General features: G+C 37.5%; 1 protein-coding gene across 1 annotated transcript in view; it reads left to right on the forward strand.

Moving 5' to 3' along the window:
* Positions 1-13,431, forward strand: part of Patl1 (PAT1 homolog 1, processing body mRNA decay factor) — a 28,704-nt gene extending 15,273 nt beyond the window's left edge. Inside the window, 12 exon segments of the mRNA XM_047517272.1 lie at positions 304-484; positions 1,028-1,155; positions 1,298-1,299; positions 1,606-1,697; positions 2,251-2,310; positions 3,137-3,285; positions 4,579-4,738; positions 8,273-8,396; positions 8,399-8,427; positions 11,130-11,221; positions 11,320-11,469; positions 11,774-13,431. Of these exon segments, the coding sequence (XP_047373228.1) occupies positions 304-484; positions 1,028-1,155; positions 1,298-1,299; positions 1,606-1,697; positions 2,251-2,310; positions 3,137-3,285; positions 4,579-4,738; positions 8,273-8,396; positions 8,399-8,427; positions 11,130-11,221; positions 11,320-11,469; positions 11,774-11,795 (1,189 nt within the window). The 3' untranslated portion in view covers positions 11,796-13,431.
* The last annotated feature ends 4,112 nt before the right edge of the window (positions 13,432-17,543 follow it).

Below are 17,543 nucleotides of genomic sequence, written 5' to 3' on the forward strand. Positions count from 1 at the left end.
GAAAACTACCTGCTTCATAAAAATTATTTATGGCTTACACAAAATTATTTATGGCTTACACAAGTGAAAGTATTTAGCATGTGGTAAGGTACTTAGATCTTTTGTTACTCATATAGTTTTATTTCCTTGAGTATGTACTGCATAACTCTTTTCTCTTCAATTCTTTGAAGGCTTGATTCTTTCTCACTCCTTTTAACAAAAGCAGAGAGGATTTTTTCTTTTAATTGGCTTCTTTTATTCCTGTAATGTTAAAGGTTATAATATATATGCCCACTTGGAGTGAATGTGGCATATGTTTTTCAGTCAGCATCGGAATCTCAATGGTGCTGGAGATAGAGGAAGTCACAGGAGCAGTCATCAAGATCATCTCCGAAAAGATCCATATGCCAATCTCATGTTGCAGCGGGAAAAAGATTGGGTCTCTAAAATCCAGATGATGCAGCTGCAAAGCACTGATCCCTACCTGGATGATTTTTATTACCAGGTAAATACTTGGGTTCTAGTTTTGAAAATAACAGTTTGGCCCCTTATGCTAGTAAGGATATTGACTTAAATACTGGTAGAATTTCTTTTGAGGTAGTCCTCAAGTAGTTGATAATTTACCAAACAAATTTCATCCTCATTCTAAGCAAGAGACTCTTGAGATGTTTGCTTTCAGATCAATGTTTTCAGTTTCTTTGGCATCAGTATTCAGGTTCTATCGATTAAGAATATTGTCAGTCTAAAGACATTTCCTTTGATTAAAGTTTTTGAAGGCTAAGGATTGTTTTTGGCAGGGGTGAGGGGCAGTTTGTGATTAAGCCCTGGTCTTCGAACTTGCAAAGAATATGTTCTACCATTGAGCTACACTACCAACCCAAAGGCTGTGAGTTTTAATAAGTAAATGTTAGCTTGAGTATAGCAAAAATTAGTGATCAGTACATTTCTAGGGTTCAAGTTGTGTTGCTGCCACTATTGTAAAGCAATTATTTGGTAAAGAACAGTCATGGTCTGTGTTTGTGTTACAAATGAAATCATCTTGTGGTAGAATTACTTTGAAAAACTGGAGAAACTGTCAGCTGCTGAAGAAGTGCAAGGTGATGGCCCTAAAAAGGAGCGCACCAAGCTCATCACCCCTCAGGTGGCCAAACTGGAGCATGCATATAAGCCAGTAAGGTCCAGGCCCTTATATGATAAGAGAAATTTGAGATGCCACAGGTTTGATAAAATGTAGGTGACACCATGTATGTTTTGTCCTCTTGTGGGGGCAAGGAGAAGAGGGGCATTCCTGCTATCCTGTGTATGTGGATGGTTCGAGATGTTCAAAAATAAATTACTGTTATTATGGCATTGTTGCCATTAATATACGCAAAGGTCAGCCTTTATTTGGCCATAAAGTGTGTGGCTTGACAGATGACCTCCTAGGTGCTTTTAATATGTTTAAAATAGATAAGAAGGAATGAGAAGTAATAGATTATAATGAGTTGCTTTAAGTGATACATAGGTTTTTTTGTAGTAAGTTGTCAAACTATGAGTAAAGAACAAAGAAGTAAAGATCTGTGAATGCTGCCTGCCTGTATTGCTGAGTTTTTATTTTGTTGGAATCTTTTTGTCCTTACAGTGCAGTTGAGGGCTCTTTGGGGAAGCTCACTGTCTCTAGTGTGAACAACCCTAGAAAAATGATCGATGCTGTTGTGACATCTCGGAGTGAGGATGATGTAAGTGTCTGTAGGATTGTGCATTTAAGACCGGCTTAATAGTCACCAGTTCCTTTGGGGTCACTGTGGAAGATCGGTCATGACAAAGTTGTTTGTCATCTTAGCTCTTGAGCTTCTCACCTGACACATTATGGCCTTATGGTTTTCCACAGACATGCTGAAATAATAGCATTTTCATTTCTGATGTAGTGAGTGAAGGTCCAAAGAGGCAGGAATCTCGATGGGTACATTTATCTGCAAACAACATCTATTTACTACAATTTGCTCTTCCGTTAAAAATTACTATTTTCTGTGTGTTCTCAAAATTTGCTATGAAATCTTCGTCCTCTGTTAAATTCTATAATTACCTTTTGCCTGTCTATAAATTCAGTTTAACAGTTTGTGTGTTGGTTGAGTCCATCAACTCTGAACCTTGTATTAGTGTCATTTTAGATTATTAGCTTGCACAGAATCAAGATTCTCTTAAAATATTTTTACAAATGAAGCTGCAGATGCATATTTGTTAAATTGTTCTTAGCAGAGTTCTCAGACACTGAAATCTTGTCTTTTCTAGGAGACAAAAGAAAAGCAGGTTCGGGACAAGAGAAGAAAAACCCTTGTCATAATTGAGAAAGTAAGTTTTAGAATTTGTTACTGTAATTAGTTTCAAATAAGGAACTCTGAAATGTGTGTATACCCAAGAAGCCCAAAAGTGAGCAATGACTCAGTGTTCTTTGATTTAATGAAGAATATATTCTTAGTATTGCTTATTGTGTGCCAGAGCATTCCAAAAAGAATTGTGGTATACCTTGCCTGTGGTATCATGAAAAGAATACTGCAGTTAAAATTAGAAGTACTGGATTTTTGTTCATACTCGTTCAATTAATAGCCGAGTATTTCTGGGCAGGTCATCTTTCTAAGCCTGGTAAAAATGGGACTAAAATTTACATTGTTTCTTCTGTGGGTTTATTAAGTCAGTTCACAGATAATTATTGGATTCTCCTTGGGTGCTAAGGAAAATTAGATAATGTATAGAGTTGTGTAAAGTGTAAATACCACATGGCAAAGTCATAGAAGGTGGCCTTGGAGTATAGTCTCCAGGGTGCAAATCATGTCCTCCATTCTGACTGAGTCTGATATGGAAGTGAGTTTTTTAATCTTTCTGTGATGTCCTCAGTTTCTTTATCTGTAAAAATGAAGATGATTATGATAGTTTTCTAATGGCAAGGATTCAGTGAATGAGTGTGAGGTGTTTAGAACAGAGGCTGGCACCCAGTGGTAAGTTACTTATTAACATTTTTATAAATACAAGGTACCACTTGTGGCAGTAATATAGAATGTTATGTATACAGTGCTAATATTGCTGCTGGAAAATTTGGTGGTTCAAACCGTGAAGTTGTTTATCTAATACTTGATGATCCTGACATAGCATGCTGTGGCCTGCTTTGTCTCTCCCTTAGACTTATAGTTTACTTCTCGATGTGGAGGATTATGAAAGGCGTTATCTCCTAAGTTTAGAAGAAGAGCGACCTGCCTTGATGGACGAGAGAAAGCACAAAATCTGTAGCATGTATGACAACTTAAGGGGTAAATTGCCTGGGCAAGAGAGGTAAGGTTTGTACACTTGAGGAAAACAAGATTACCTGGACTTATTTCTCTGACAGACTGAGCTTTACACATTTCTGCCTTTTCAGGACCCTCCCCTGCTATCTCTGTAAGCTCAGAATCTACTTTTTGTCCAAACTCAAAGGTGATTTCATGTTAGACATTTCATAATCTTTCCCAGCTGGTGGCTGGGCGGGGTGGGGAGGTCTTCTTATCCTGAATTCATTTATTCAACAAATATGTATTCAATATCCACTAGGAATTGTGCTAGGTGCTGCAGATAAACAGTGAGGGGCATTGGATTTTTGTTTTTGAGCTTACAGATTGTATGTGGCTTATGAGTACTAGCCTTTTCTACCTTGCAATCTTCATGTGTTTGATTTTCTACTAAAATGAGAATTGTAAACATATTTCCTTGGAATTTCCACAGAATATGTATATGATATAGAAACCAGTCAGTCTTCCAGTGGAGTCCTAAGTTCTGTAACTTTTGTTGTTTTTCTGTATAATATCTCTTCTCCTCGTTATCTGGAACAGAATCCTGCTGTTGGCAAATGTTCTGTAAATCCCAAATACTTAATTGATGAATGCAAGAGGACTACATTGCCTAAAAATTCTCTTTCCCTTTGCCAGGAAGGTCCATCAACAACTAAGTATATGTATATATTTCAAATTATTTTTATTATTATTGTTTTTATTTGTTAATGGGCCTTTATTTTCATTCATTTAATTATATGTGGTGCTGAGAGTCAAACCCAGTGTCTCACACGTGGTGGGCAAGCACTTTCTTTCCAACAAACCTTTATGGTGTTTTTAGGACTGATAAGGAACTGGTTGAAACTAGTTGTGGTTTGTCCATAAATTGTCGTGTTACAGTGGCATTAAAATGTATATGGTGGAAGTGTATCTATTTACGTGGAAAAGAGTTTACAAAATATTGACATTTGTAAAATTAACTCATTGTTTTTATTTATATTATGTGTGTGTGTGCGCATGTGTATATACACATATATACACACACATTTTGCATGTTGCTCTATTAACCACGTGATAGTTGCATAGCTACTTAATCATGCTTATGTAGTTTGACCAAGTTTTTCTAACACGTAATTTGTGAAATTGGAAATACACTTTTATTATTTGGTTAAGTTGGAGAATTCTCACTATTTTGTAATCAGCTCATTGAAGAGGGAAAATGAATGCAGTGTATTAATTTAGAAACATCTAAGAGAAAAAAACATGAGGATTTCCTGTATTGCTCTTGTTAATGAAAGTTGTCATTTTTCTTCCCTTGTAGGCCAAGTGATGACCAATTTGTACAGATCATGTGTATCCGAAAAGGGAAGAGAATGGTTGCCCGTATTCTCCCTTTCCTCTCCACAGAGCAAGCAGCTGACATTCTCATGACAACTGCCAGGAACCTCCCTTTCCTTATCAAGAAGGATGCACAAGATGAGGTGATCCACCATGTGGGACATCTTTCCTTGCAGTTTTTTTCATAGTTGATAAAATTTCTAGAATTTAACTTCTTTGTCTCTTCTCCCTTTTGTATTGTTTTTGGTCTAACCTTTGACCTTAGGATTTGATTATTTAAAACAAAACCTTAAGTAATTTAGATGTATTTTTTAAATTCCATATTTAGTGGAACAGACCATCTTTCTAAACACAAGGAAATCAGCAGTTCCATCTAAATTCACAACATAGTTGTGACAATGTGGTCTGTATCAGAATTACTAGGGAAGCAAATAAGTCAGCACTATACCCCAAATGCTGAATCAGAATTTATAAGGGATGGCTGGATCCCGTGTTGAGTGCTTGCAATCTCAGCAACTCAGGAGGCCAAGGTAGGAGGATTGCAAGTTCAAGACCAGCCTCAGCAACTTAGCTGGACCCTGTGTCAAAATAAAAAGGATTGGGATGTGGTCCATTGGTGAGGCTCCTGGATTCAATCCCTAATACCACAAGGAAAAAAAGAATTTATAGAAGATAGATCAAGTCTTCAGCTGATAGGATGCCTCCTAAAGTTTGAAAACTTCTGGCGTTTACTTTCTAGAAAGTAAACTATTGCTCATTAGGCTGTTCTGAGTAGTTTAACATTAGCCAGTAGCCTTAGGTGAATGGTGTCCCACAGGAATCAGACCAGTGCTTTTAAAAATAATTCTTTTATGGTTTAATACTGGACTGGAATTTGAGACACGAATATCAAGTTTACAAGTCAATATTTGGTTAAAATTCCTCTCTGCTTATCCCTGTAATAGCTCTTAAGAGACTAACAAAATTTAGAATGGTTTGAGAGGTCAAAACAAAAAATTGCAAAAGGTAGGCCAAAGGATTAGTGTTAAAGAGTCTGAGATTCAGAATACTAAATGTATATAAGTGAGCTTGTCATAGTCAACTAGAAGCTGAGTAAGACCTGTATAGGCAGTTATTCCACAGAAGGCAAGTGGTGCCAGGATACATTAGAAGCTGGAAACTGTTCCTCCTGTAGACTCTTGAAATTTTAGCATCTACAGAAGTGAATGAACAGTTTAGGTCTCATCATTAGGAAAGTGAAGTGAAAAAGAAAGTTTATTTTTAAAAGACTCAGGTGGTTTATCCTAGTAAATTGACTAAACTGAAAAGTTACTACTGTTTTAGAGCATGTACGCTATAAGCAGTGAGGCAGCAGGCACTCTTTCTATAATTACACAGAGCAAGTTTGAGTAAGCTTTACTCACTTGGCAGATATGTACTGGACACTATTTTACATCCTAGAAATAGAGCATCTAGTCCTAGGAGCTAGGAATACAAACATGCCTGTCCTCATGGAGCTTACCTACTAGTGAGGAAGAACTGATTAAATATAGAGCCTGAGTTTTTACCTTGGTGTTTTGAAGAGTAGTAGACTACATGTGTCAAAACCGTGTTCTTAAAGTAATAGCTGGTTGCAGGTTGGAGCCTGAAATGTACAAGACAATCCTGAAATACTGTGTGCCTGAAAGCAAGGAAGTTAATAGGTTACTTGGGTCCTGTGGATGCACAAATCAACTTGAAAGGGCTCTTGTTGGCCAAAAATGGGATCATTTGTATCAGAAAGAAAAAAATCACAGTAGTGGACTGAAAGAAGTGTATTTCATTTAAAGAGTTCATAATGACACCAAAAATAAAACAGTCCTCTTTGGAGACTGCCAGGCAATCAGCTCATCCTGAAAATAGGTAAATAAAGGGAAAGACTCAAGCATTTATCGTGCTTTTATATTACAACCAAATGTCATGGTTACCAGAGTTGGTTTATAAGGTTTTATAGAACTTCAGAAAATAATCATTTTGTAAACCTTTACATGTTGGAGCAGACTGAAAGCTGAATCCAGTGATGTACTGCTAATGCCACTAAGAATGGGACATAAGCACTGTGCTTCTTGACTTAATTCGTACAGTTTTCCTTCATCCCTCTTCTGCCCCACCCTGCTCCATTGAACCTATGTCTAATGGAACTTGTAATTCCCACCATCAGTTCCTGGGGAAATACTGAATGACAGAACCATTTAACTGACACTGCAGAGGTGCAGTTGCCAAATTCAAACTGGGACAAATTACACATGTTGTTTATTCAGTAATAAATGGCATGAGTTGTTTTTAAAACCTTATCAATCAAATGCAGTATATGGATCTTGTTTGATCATGATTAAAATAAATCAACTGCTAAAAGATATTTTTGACTCAATTGGAGAAATAGGAATTTTGAGTAGGTATTAGCTGATACTATGAATTATTTTAATTTTGTTTGATATTGTGAGATATTAGAGAAATAAACAAGTATTTTTGGATGAAATAATAAAATACAGAAGGAACAGGTTTAATAAAATTGGGAGAGTACTGATAATTTTCTATTGAAGTTGAGTAGTAAGTACATGAACATTTTACTGTTCTTTGTATGTCTTTAAATGTCTGATAAAAAGCTTTGTATAGAGTAGTAAACAACAAAAGTGGCCCAGTCTCTGTCCTTGAATGCCATTTAAAATAATACATAACTTTATTTAATAGCATGAACATTGAGTGCCCTGGAAACTCTCTTGATTTTTTTTTTTTTTTTTGTACTAGGGATTTAACCCAGGGGCGGTTTACCACTGAGCTACATCCCCAGCCCTTTTATTTTTATTTTAAGACAGTGTCTTACTTAAGTTGCTGAGACTGGCCTTGAACTTGAGATCCTAAGACTCTCCAGTCAGGATGACAGGCATGTGCCACCATGTCCAGCTCTTATTTTCCTTCTATGTTGAAAAATCAGCTATATTAGTTTCTGTGTATTTTTAACTTTTTCCAGTCTAGATCACATGGCAAAAAAGAATAAATGAGTAGAAGGCTACAATTCAACATTGTTGGGTTGACTCTAGTACCAACTATGTAACTCTGAACACTGACTTAGCTTCTCTAATAATTATTAGTTAACTATTTGTTCATTTCTTCACTGAGCTTTTATAAATAATATAAAATTAAGTCTGAAAATGCTTATCAGTAATTGTGTAGTAGTCTGAACTTTAGAGTGTTTCTCACATTATATTGAAATTGGCAGTCTTTCCCCACTATACTTCAGATGTCTGAGGGTTGGTCTCTGACCTGTGTCCCAGCCTTTTTATTTTGTAACCATGGTGTCTGGCACCTTGTAGGCATTTAAAGGCATTTAAAGTTTATGAAGTAAGCTAAATATTCATACCAAAACAATATTTAATATGATGTTTTGGTATGAATTTGGTATTTTAAGTGATTTTACCCCTCTTGGCTCGCATAAGTCATGGCATTTCCAGTGAAGATAGAAATGAGGATGCACTCAATAGATATGTTAGAATCCATTGTTGAGATTTCAGTCATATCCAGTGGGCTTGCCACCCTCTTTTTCCTTAAATCTTGCCATAAATTGTTGAGTATACAGCTGAGCATCCGTCCATTCATGGCAATTGACGGAATTGAAGGAGCAGTTGATAAGATGTAATGCTCTTGTTTATTTTTTTTAGGTGCTGCCATGTTTATTGAGTCCCTTCTCTCTCCTCCTTTATCATCTTCCTTCAGTGACTATCACCAGCCTTCTGCAACAGCTAATGAACCTACCTCAAAGTGCAGCTGCACCAGCACCCTCCAACCTCACCTCGCTGCTGTGCTCCAGAACAAGGTGGTCTTGCCTTTTGTGTACCTGGATTTTATGAAGCATCTAAATTTCTTTTTTTTTTTTCCTTTTTTCTAAATTTATTCAAATTGGTTATGCATGACAATAGCATGCATTTTGACACATTGTACACAAATGGAGCATAACTTCTCATTCCTCTGGCTGTACATGGTGCTGAGTCACACCAGTGGTGTAATCATACATGTATATAGGGTATTGTCTGTCTCGTTCTACCGTCCTTTGCATCCCCACTGCCCCACCCCTCCCCTAATTCCCCTCTGCACAATCCAAAGTTCCTCACTCATCCCTACCCCTGCCCCACTTCTATCAGCATCCACTTATCAGAGGAAAACATTTGGCCTTTAGGTTTTTGGAGATTGGTTTATTTCACGTAGCACAATATTCTCTAGTTCCATCCATTTACCTGCAAATGCCATAATTTCATTCTTTAAGACTGAGTAATATTTCATCATGTATATGTACCACATTTTCTTCAACCATTCTCTGCTAAAGGGCATCTAGGTTGGTTCCATAGTTTAGCTATTGCGAATTGAGCTGCTATAAACATTGATGTGGCTGTGTCACTGTAATATGCTGATTTAAGTCCTTTGGGTATAAACTGAGGAGTGGGATAGCTGGGTCAAATGGTGGTTCCATTCCAAGTTTTCTGAGGAATCTCCATACTGGTGAAGCATCTAAATTTGAGTTATAGATTTAAAAATGATGGCTACCATGGCTGTGATAACTTGTTCAAAAGGGATTTTAGTCAGAAGTCACATTAATCCTAGTAACAAAAGCTAGAAGTAAGTGTTATTATTTTTAAGCCTTTTTAAGCTAGGGATAACAACAGTGTTGTTATTTTTTTGTGCTTTTGTTTGTTTGTTTGTTGAAATAGGATTTTATGTATCTCTTGTGAAATAAATCTGGTATAGTCAGTGCACAGGGGAATCGGGGGTCCAGGCTATATATTTTTTTTTCTCTGCCATCTTTAGTAGCAGTGGTTTCCTTATTCATGATTCCCTAAAGATTCAGGTGGTGTGGAATTTACATCAGGAAGGAGGGTGATTGTGGAAGGTATGAATTGATTGTCTGTCCTCTTCATTGGGACCTTTTCCAGGAGTTCAAACCAACTTCTACTTAATATCAATGGTCGGGATTTAGACTAACAGATAAACCTAACTGCAGGGAAATCTGAAAAAATAGCTTTTAGCACACATCATTGTTGCCCCAAGTAAAATCAGAGTTCCTAGTAATGAGAGGGAAGGTATATCATACTAGGTAATGATTGGTGGTCTTTGTTATACAGCTATAAATAGTAGAAATTTCCCATTTCATATTTCATTTATGTCAGATTAAAGATCCAGCAACTCCTAGAGGAAGCATAATTAGAAGGAAAGAACCTGAGTTTTTAAATAGACCAGGTTTCAGTCCTTGTTTGGCATATTAGCTTTATAATTCCAGACAGATTTTTCTTGCTTCCCTGTGAGAACTTCCTGATCTGTAAAGTGGAGATGATGATGTAGACTTGACAGAGTTGTCCTCGTACTTCACTGAGATGATGCCTGTGAGTGCTTCATGTAGTGCCCCACACATAATATACGCTCGTTCAGGGCCGCTCCGTACAGTAGAGGTGAAAAGTAATAATCTCAAGGCCTCTTTGTCCCTTCCACCCACAAACCTACCAGAGCGTGACTGAAGGGCAGACGTCAGAGCAGGAGAGGTAATTGCCTTAAGGTGTAGATGGGCTTCTGAAGAAATCAGGGATATGATTTGATGTCTTGGTTTTAATTGTGGTAAAGGTAGTAGGAAATTGTGAGGTTAGATAAGATCATATAGCCCAGTACTTCCCCCTTCCATACAAACAAAATGAGAGAGGACTTTGTGGAAAGTCAAGATTATCCTACCTCTAAGGTGAATTCATGAAATTGGGATGGAATCCCAAAATATTGCCGGCTTCCCTTTATGTTCCATTATAGATCATGTGATTCTTTATTTAACCTACTCTTTCTTATCCCTACTTGTATTTTCATTTCATGCCCCTTTAAACTACATGTTTCCTCCTTTTACTGCCACTAAGTAAGTCATTTTTGTATATTTCAGTTTCTAAACCTCATGTGCTAAATTTTAATTCTAGATAGAATGAATGCATCTGTTTATCCTGTCTTTATTTTTTTAAGATTCCTATTAACATTCTGTGTAAGCCTTTGTAGTCCCAATAGGAGTGTCCCTTATTGAGGAATTTTTCTCTGTATACATCTGCCTTTTCTGTACCTGTTCTACATTTCCTAACATCTTTTTTTATCAAAATATTTTACTCATTTATTTAATGCTTTTTCATTTTCCATGAACTATAATTGACTTTTCTTTTTAATCCATTGTAGTTCTTGTAAATAGGAGAAAAGCCAAATCCCATGTTAACCATGACAGGGGGGAGGAATCATCTTTTCACCTGAGGGTCAGGCACAGACAGGAATGTTGGACACTGTGATTTTCTGTTTCCATTGGCTGTACTTGGTCGTGTCTGTGCCAGAAGCGAAACCTGGAGAAGGATACAGGCTTCCAGCTCAGGCTGTCCATTTTCCACCTGGTTTCACAAACAGCAGTGAGGTCATTGTTTGTTAGTGCTGTTCCCATTCAGTGCCAGGATCCTGTCAGTTGTGGTAGAGGAGGTTTGGTTGCATTGTTTGATACTCCGTCTTCTCTTACAGTTTGGCCTGTCACTGCTTCTTGTCCTCCTGAGCCGTGGGGAAGACCTTCAGAGTTCAGACCCTGCTACAGAATCAGCGCAAAATAACCAGTGGTCAGTATAGACTATTTCTCTATTTTAAGTTCTTTTAGGTAATATTTTCTTTCTTTTTCTTTCTTTCTCATATTGTTGTTTGGGGTTTTCCCTATCAGGACGGAGGTGATGTTCATGGCCACACGAGAACTTCTACGGATTCCCCAAGCAGCCCTGGCCAAACCAATCTCTATACCCACAAACCTGGTGTCCCTTTTTTCTCGCTATGTCGACCGGCAGAAATTGAACTTGCTGGAGACAAAACTGCAGTAAGTTTTAAAAGGATGGTTGCACATGTCACCAAAGTTGGCATTTTAGAAGTTTTTGATAGAGGGGAGGATAAAACTGAATTTGGTGGAAAAGAGTAAAGACTCTAATTAAACATTTGTGTATCTACTGATATAAAATGCTAGAGTGGGTGCAGCAGTGCCCTCATTGAGGTCGACTAGAACAGTGTCTTGGGTGTTTCCTTATTGAGAATCTTTACAAGGTTGAAACTTTAATACAAAAGTTGCCTTCTGTTTTAACTTATTTATATAAACAAGTTTTCTTTCTCTTTCTTTATACCCTTAGGCTAGTTCAGGGGATACGATAAAAGATCTCCAAATGTGTCCTGGACCTCCTTTTGGCTGCCACCTGCACTGCTGCCATCACCATTGGAGTGTTTTTACTGAGGGAGGGAAGGTAGCTTATTCCCCAAAGCAAAAAGTCTTGTGGGATCGATTCCTGTTAACAGGGGTTGTCTCTCAATGCCAGGTATTCCCCCACTGCTCTGTGAAATTTGGCTGGGTGATACTTATGCTGGTTTCTTCTTTACCTTCTGTGTTACAATTCTGCATGTCCTGTTTTTACTCAGTTCTTCTCAATTTTGTATTTTCTTTGCCCTAGAGACAAAAAAAATATATCTCTCTTGATCCCACTACCACTATTCCAGTTCAAAGTAGATTGTAGCCTGCCAAAAGATTCCTCCCCTCATCCTCTCGAAGTCTTTTTTCATTATCCCATATTACTATAAGTGTAGGAGAGCCAACTAAATAGAAATCAGAATCTAAAAACACACACCCCGTACATACATTTATATGGTCTCCAGAGGGTCCTTAAAGAATGAATTTTAAATTGAAAAATATTCAGTTGACACATACCGCCTCTGAACAAACCAGTTGATGTATTTTTAATTTGTTTCTGTTCCATCTTGTAATTAATTTGGTGGGTCTCTGTTTTAATATAAATACAGGGTATATGGCACATTTATTAAATCAGATTTCTTAATTGACTGCTGTCCAACTCTAGGCTGAGAAGTCACTTTCCTCTTCCCACCTGAAGTTCCTTTGTTTCTGTCCACCCTGATGGAAACAGCACACGGTTAAGCCTTTTTCCTGCTCCACCACGGTGTGCTTGAGCCTGTTCCTCCAGTACATTCGGGAGCCCCTGAGATGATCCTCACTCACAGCCTGCTTCAGCAGCGTAGCTTTTTGCACTCTGTCTTCCTGAGGTGACTTCAGTAAGCCATGCTTGTCCATCTCTCTTCCTCGCTTTCATCTGGTACCATGGGTAGAAACCTCAAGTGTAGCTGTGGAAGCTAAGCTTGGCTTGCTCTGCTCTTCAGCTTCCTCCACACCATGGGTAGAACTGCCCGTTCTGGCTCCATCTCACCCAAGCCTCATTCCCAGGCTGCCAGGGCCCTGGGTTTGAATCTTAGCAGGTACAACCTGCCATGATCTTTGTCACTTACCCTTCTTCCTTTCAACAATCAACCAGTATAAAGAGTTTTGGTCCTTAGTGATTCAGTCCTCAAGAAGATTAAATCTGAATTAATTCTACATGCCCTTCCAATCTCCTTTATGCCGCTCTCACCTTTTCGAATGTAGTGGGGCGACAGGCTAAGACATTTAAAGAGAATAAACATTTTGCACATACATGTATTGTACAACAGTAAAATCCTCTGTTATAACCAGCTGTCCTTGTTCTCCATTTCCGTTTCTTCCCATTCTGTAACCCCAGATTCACCAGCTGTTCCCCAGTGACATTACCTAGCTTTCCTCCACTGTCATTACTGACTATTTCCACTATGCGCCTTTCCTACCTTCCCTTCACAACTGATCAAGTGAATACTTGATTATTATTTCTTCCTTACTGTACTTTATCTTTTTTGTTTGGTTCTAATTAATGAAAATAAAAGTTTCTAAATTTACATTTTTATAGGGTATTGTAAATAAAAACAAATTGTATACTTGAAATAACTGTGTGCTGGCATTTTGTTATTTCTGAACATATTTTTTATATGTTTCTAGCAAATACAGATACACTGGCAAAACTCTTGATGTTGGGAATTGTAAAAATGTTTTTACCTCCTTTGTTGTAAGGGACACAGATTCCCCTGCCCACCCCATACTGGAGATTGAAACCAATGGGGCTCTACCACTGAGATATATCCCCAGACCTTTTTATTTTTTTGTTTTGAGACAGTATCTGAGTTGCCCAGCCTGGCCTCAAAACTTGATATCCTCCTTTATCGGCCTCCCAAATCACTAGGATTATAGGTACATGCCACTACACTTTGCTTTAAATATCTTTTTGTTGTTGGTACCAGGGATTGAACCCAGAGGCATTTAACCACTGAGCCACATCCCCAGCTCTTTTTTTGTATTTAATTTAGAAGCAAGGTCTCACTGAGTTGCTTAGGGCCTAGCTTTTGCTGAGGCTGGCTTTGAACTCAAGATCCTCCTGCTTCAGCCTCCCAAGCATGTGGTAACTTTCCTTTAAAAACCTAGGATACTTATTATAGTCAAAATGCTGCTCCCCCCCTCCGCATTTTAACTACAAAACAGAACCATGACTTTGTAGTTAATCTTCATCCCATCCCATCTGTCTCTAGGCAGAGCAACATGTTTGGCTTTTTGGGAGAATTCGTCGTCTGTTGGCATTTAACTGTTGTCATGGTTGGTATACCCCTAACACTGACCATATTATATCTTAAAATTAATCTCTTTAAAGGAGATGAGAAAAGGTTAGTTCTTTACAGTAAGTTTAGTTTCAGACTTGATATCATTTTTTACTCTTAAAATGCTTAAGATAAAAGATTCAGCAAACAGACAATTGTAGTGCCAAACACCTATAATCCCATTGGCTCAAGAGGCTGAAGCAGAAGGATCAAGAGTTCAAAGCCAGCCTCAGCAAAAGTGAGGTGCTAAGCAACTCTGAAACCCTGTCTCTGAATGAAATACGAAAATAGGGCTGGGGATGTGGCTCAGTGGTCAAGTGCCACTGAGTTCAATCCCTGGTACCTCTTTCCCCCCACCCCCTGCCCAAAATAAAGATTCAGCAAACAAGTGGAGAAAATCCAAAAAACTAGGAAGGAGGATTACTTATTACATTAGTCTCCCTGAGGTTAAAATATCTTGCCTGAGGTAACAGCTAGTTGGCAGCAGGGCAGAGGACTCGGGATATTATTCCTGTGAAGGAATAAAATTATCTTCTGATAAAAACGTATTCTCACCTCTTGACATGAACAAACCCAAGGTCTCCTTAGTAACCCTGTTTTGTGAAAGTGGGACAGCAGGGAGGATGACCTTTCGTTCCCAGGAGGCTAGATTAAGCATGTCAGTGTGAGGAAACTCTCAGGGAGCATGATGGACAGCATTTGCACTTGAGGCTCTGGGGGGGCTTTGTTTTTTGTGAGACAAAAACAAGTTTAAAACTTTCTTCTACTTTACATGATTATAATAGTTTACACAACAGTATTAACTGGATTTGAGTCATATGTATGTACCAGATACTGTTCTAGGTGCTCTAAAAGTCATTGATAAGCCTTAGAATAACAAATGAGGGCAATATTGATAATCACATTGTACCTGGGCATGGTTGCATACTCCTGTAATTCCAGTGACTTGCAAAGCTGAGGCAGGAGGATCACTAGTTTGAGCCTAGCCTGGACAACTTAGCAAGACCCTGTTTCAAAAAAATTTTTTTTTCACTATTTTTCAGTTGTCAATTGATCTTTTATTTATTTATATGTGGGGCTAAGGATCGAACCCAGGGCCTCACATGTGCCAGGCAAGTGCTCTACCACTAAGCCACAACTCCAGCCCCCACCTCAAAATTTAAAAAATTATATTAGTTGTGCAGTAAAATACTTTGCAACAGTATGGCATAGTTAAGAACTGATAACCATGTGTGTAATCTTTATATGTCTTTTCATATATATATATATATATATATGAAAAAAGAAGGCCTAAGTAATAGATGGGTTAGAAGCTTTCATAGGTAATAAGTAACAGACTTGTGCATAATAGTTCCCAACGTAAAATGCAAATGAATAACGTCTTCCCCTGCTGGTCATCAGGAAAATCAAAAATAATTTTTTGACCTATCAAATTAACAAAAATGTCTAAAGGATTACTAATAGGAATTTGGGGTTACCACTCCCTGGTGATAATAAATTTGCATTTCTGAAAAAGTCCTGTGACAATGTGAAGAATTTCAAAAAGCCTTTGACCAATTAATTTAGCTTTAGAAAATCTAAAGAGAATACAAAGCAAAGATACTTACTACAGCTTTATTTATAACAGAAAAATTAAAATAACCTAAGTGTTCAACATCACAATAGTGGTAAGTAAATGTTGGAATCCATGGGTCATTGACAGTTTGAAAGGCAGAATTTTTAATTATGGAAAGTTTATGGTATGAGAAAAAACATTGTATATCTGCTTTGAGTCAATTTTGTAAATAAAATGCATATATGATGAATAAAAAGAATATTGAATGTGCTCCTAAAAGACAACTGACGTCTATCTCCAGAGGGTGGCATTATTAGGAATTTGTGTTTTCAGTAATTTCCAAATTTTCTACCAAGAAATTGCATTGTTTACCTTAGCATATTTTTAAGGAAAAATTGTTTTCAAAGAATTGAGAAAAATACTAAGAATATCATGTTAAGTAAAAAGTAGATTTTATATGTGTACTTGGCAATCTGTATAGAAAAAAAAATGTATAGGAAAAAAATGCAGAGATGACCAAATAGCAATGATTGCCCATAATGGGAGGGTTTGTGGAGGATTTCAATCATCTCTTTAGGTGATTGTTGTTGCTTTTCATTATTTTCCAAACTTCTCTTCGGTTGAGCGAGTACTGTATTATAACCATAAAAGGTATTCTCAAAACTGCTATAAATAGTAGGCATCTATTTCTAGTGAGAAAAATCAAGCAAGACAGACATGTCTAGATGTGCTTAACTTCAGAGACATTGCATTTGACTGTAGCTATTGAATGCTAGGAGTCTGGAAAAGTCATCTGAAAGCACAACAGTTAAGTTATCCTGAGATGTGGGCAATTATTCCATTGTACACGTTTAAAAGGATACACCAACTGAAAAATCAAAGATTCACTTTAGTAAGTCCAAGCTATATCTCCCAGTATACTACCATATTTACACAAAGTTGCATATTTTTTTCCAAACTGTAGGTGCTGAATCACCAAAGTTGCCCTGCTAAGCATTAGGAAGAGCAAGGCATGACTTGGAAACTGAATAGCCTTTGTGGGGTGGAAGAGCCAGAGGGTTCTTGAACTTTTCCTCTTCTCCCAGCTGTGCTCAAATAGATTAATATTGCCATCTCTAAGAAATTGGTATGTGGGTTTTTAGGAAACAAGTCTTTACAGATTCAGTATCTTAAAATCACTAAACAGTAGTATTATTTTGACCATCTCTTTCTGCACTAGAGACTCAGTTGTGGCTAGATTGCAGGTCTCACGGCATCTTATGCTTTGCTTTTTATTTTGCAAAAGATCCACATTAGGCTGTCTGAGGTACTCCTTCATTATTCATTGTGACTCTTCATGCTCCCAGTTTAGCCAAGTTCATTCTCCAAAGCAATATTAACTGAAATCAGACTTGAGATCTGAAAAATATCTAGAGGGGAGGTAGGTGTACTTTGCCAGTTGTGAATATGACATCTCTTAAATTGCTTAGATTGTGCCAACCTAAACAGTAAGAAAGAAATCTGCATATAATCAACAAAGGGGAAGTATCTCAAATTCCATGCCCCACCCCCTGCAAAAAAAAAAAAAAAAAAAAAAAAAAAAAAAACTGCCAGCAGTTTAGTGTATTGTCCTCCAAGTGATTTCTTTATGTGTATGCATACAAAGATAGAGTTATATTCTTACCTTTTTTTCTTAATACATCAGGGACATCTTTGTAAGTAGTGAGCTGTCCTGTTCTTTTGCTGGCTTTTTAGTGTTCTGCTGTGTCCCGCTGTGCCATGTTTATCTACCTGATCTCCAGTTAATAGGATTCAGTCTTTAATGGTCAGCCATTGTTCATACAACAGTGAAGAAAGGAGAACCCACA

Source organism: Sciurus carolinensis, chromosome 11, assembly GCF_902686445.1.
Source record: "Sciurus carolinensis chromosome 11, mSciCar1.2, whole genome shotgun sequence".
Taxonomy (NCBI): domain Eukaryota; kingdom Metazoa; phylum Chordata; class Mammalia; order Rodentia; family Sciuridae; genus Sciurus; species Sciurus carolinensis.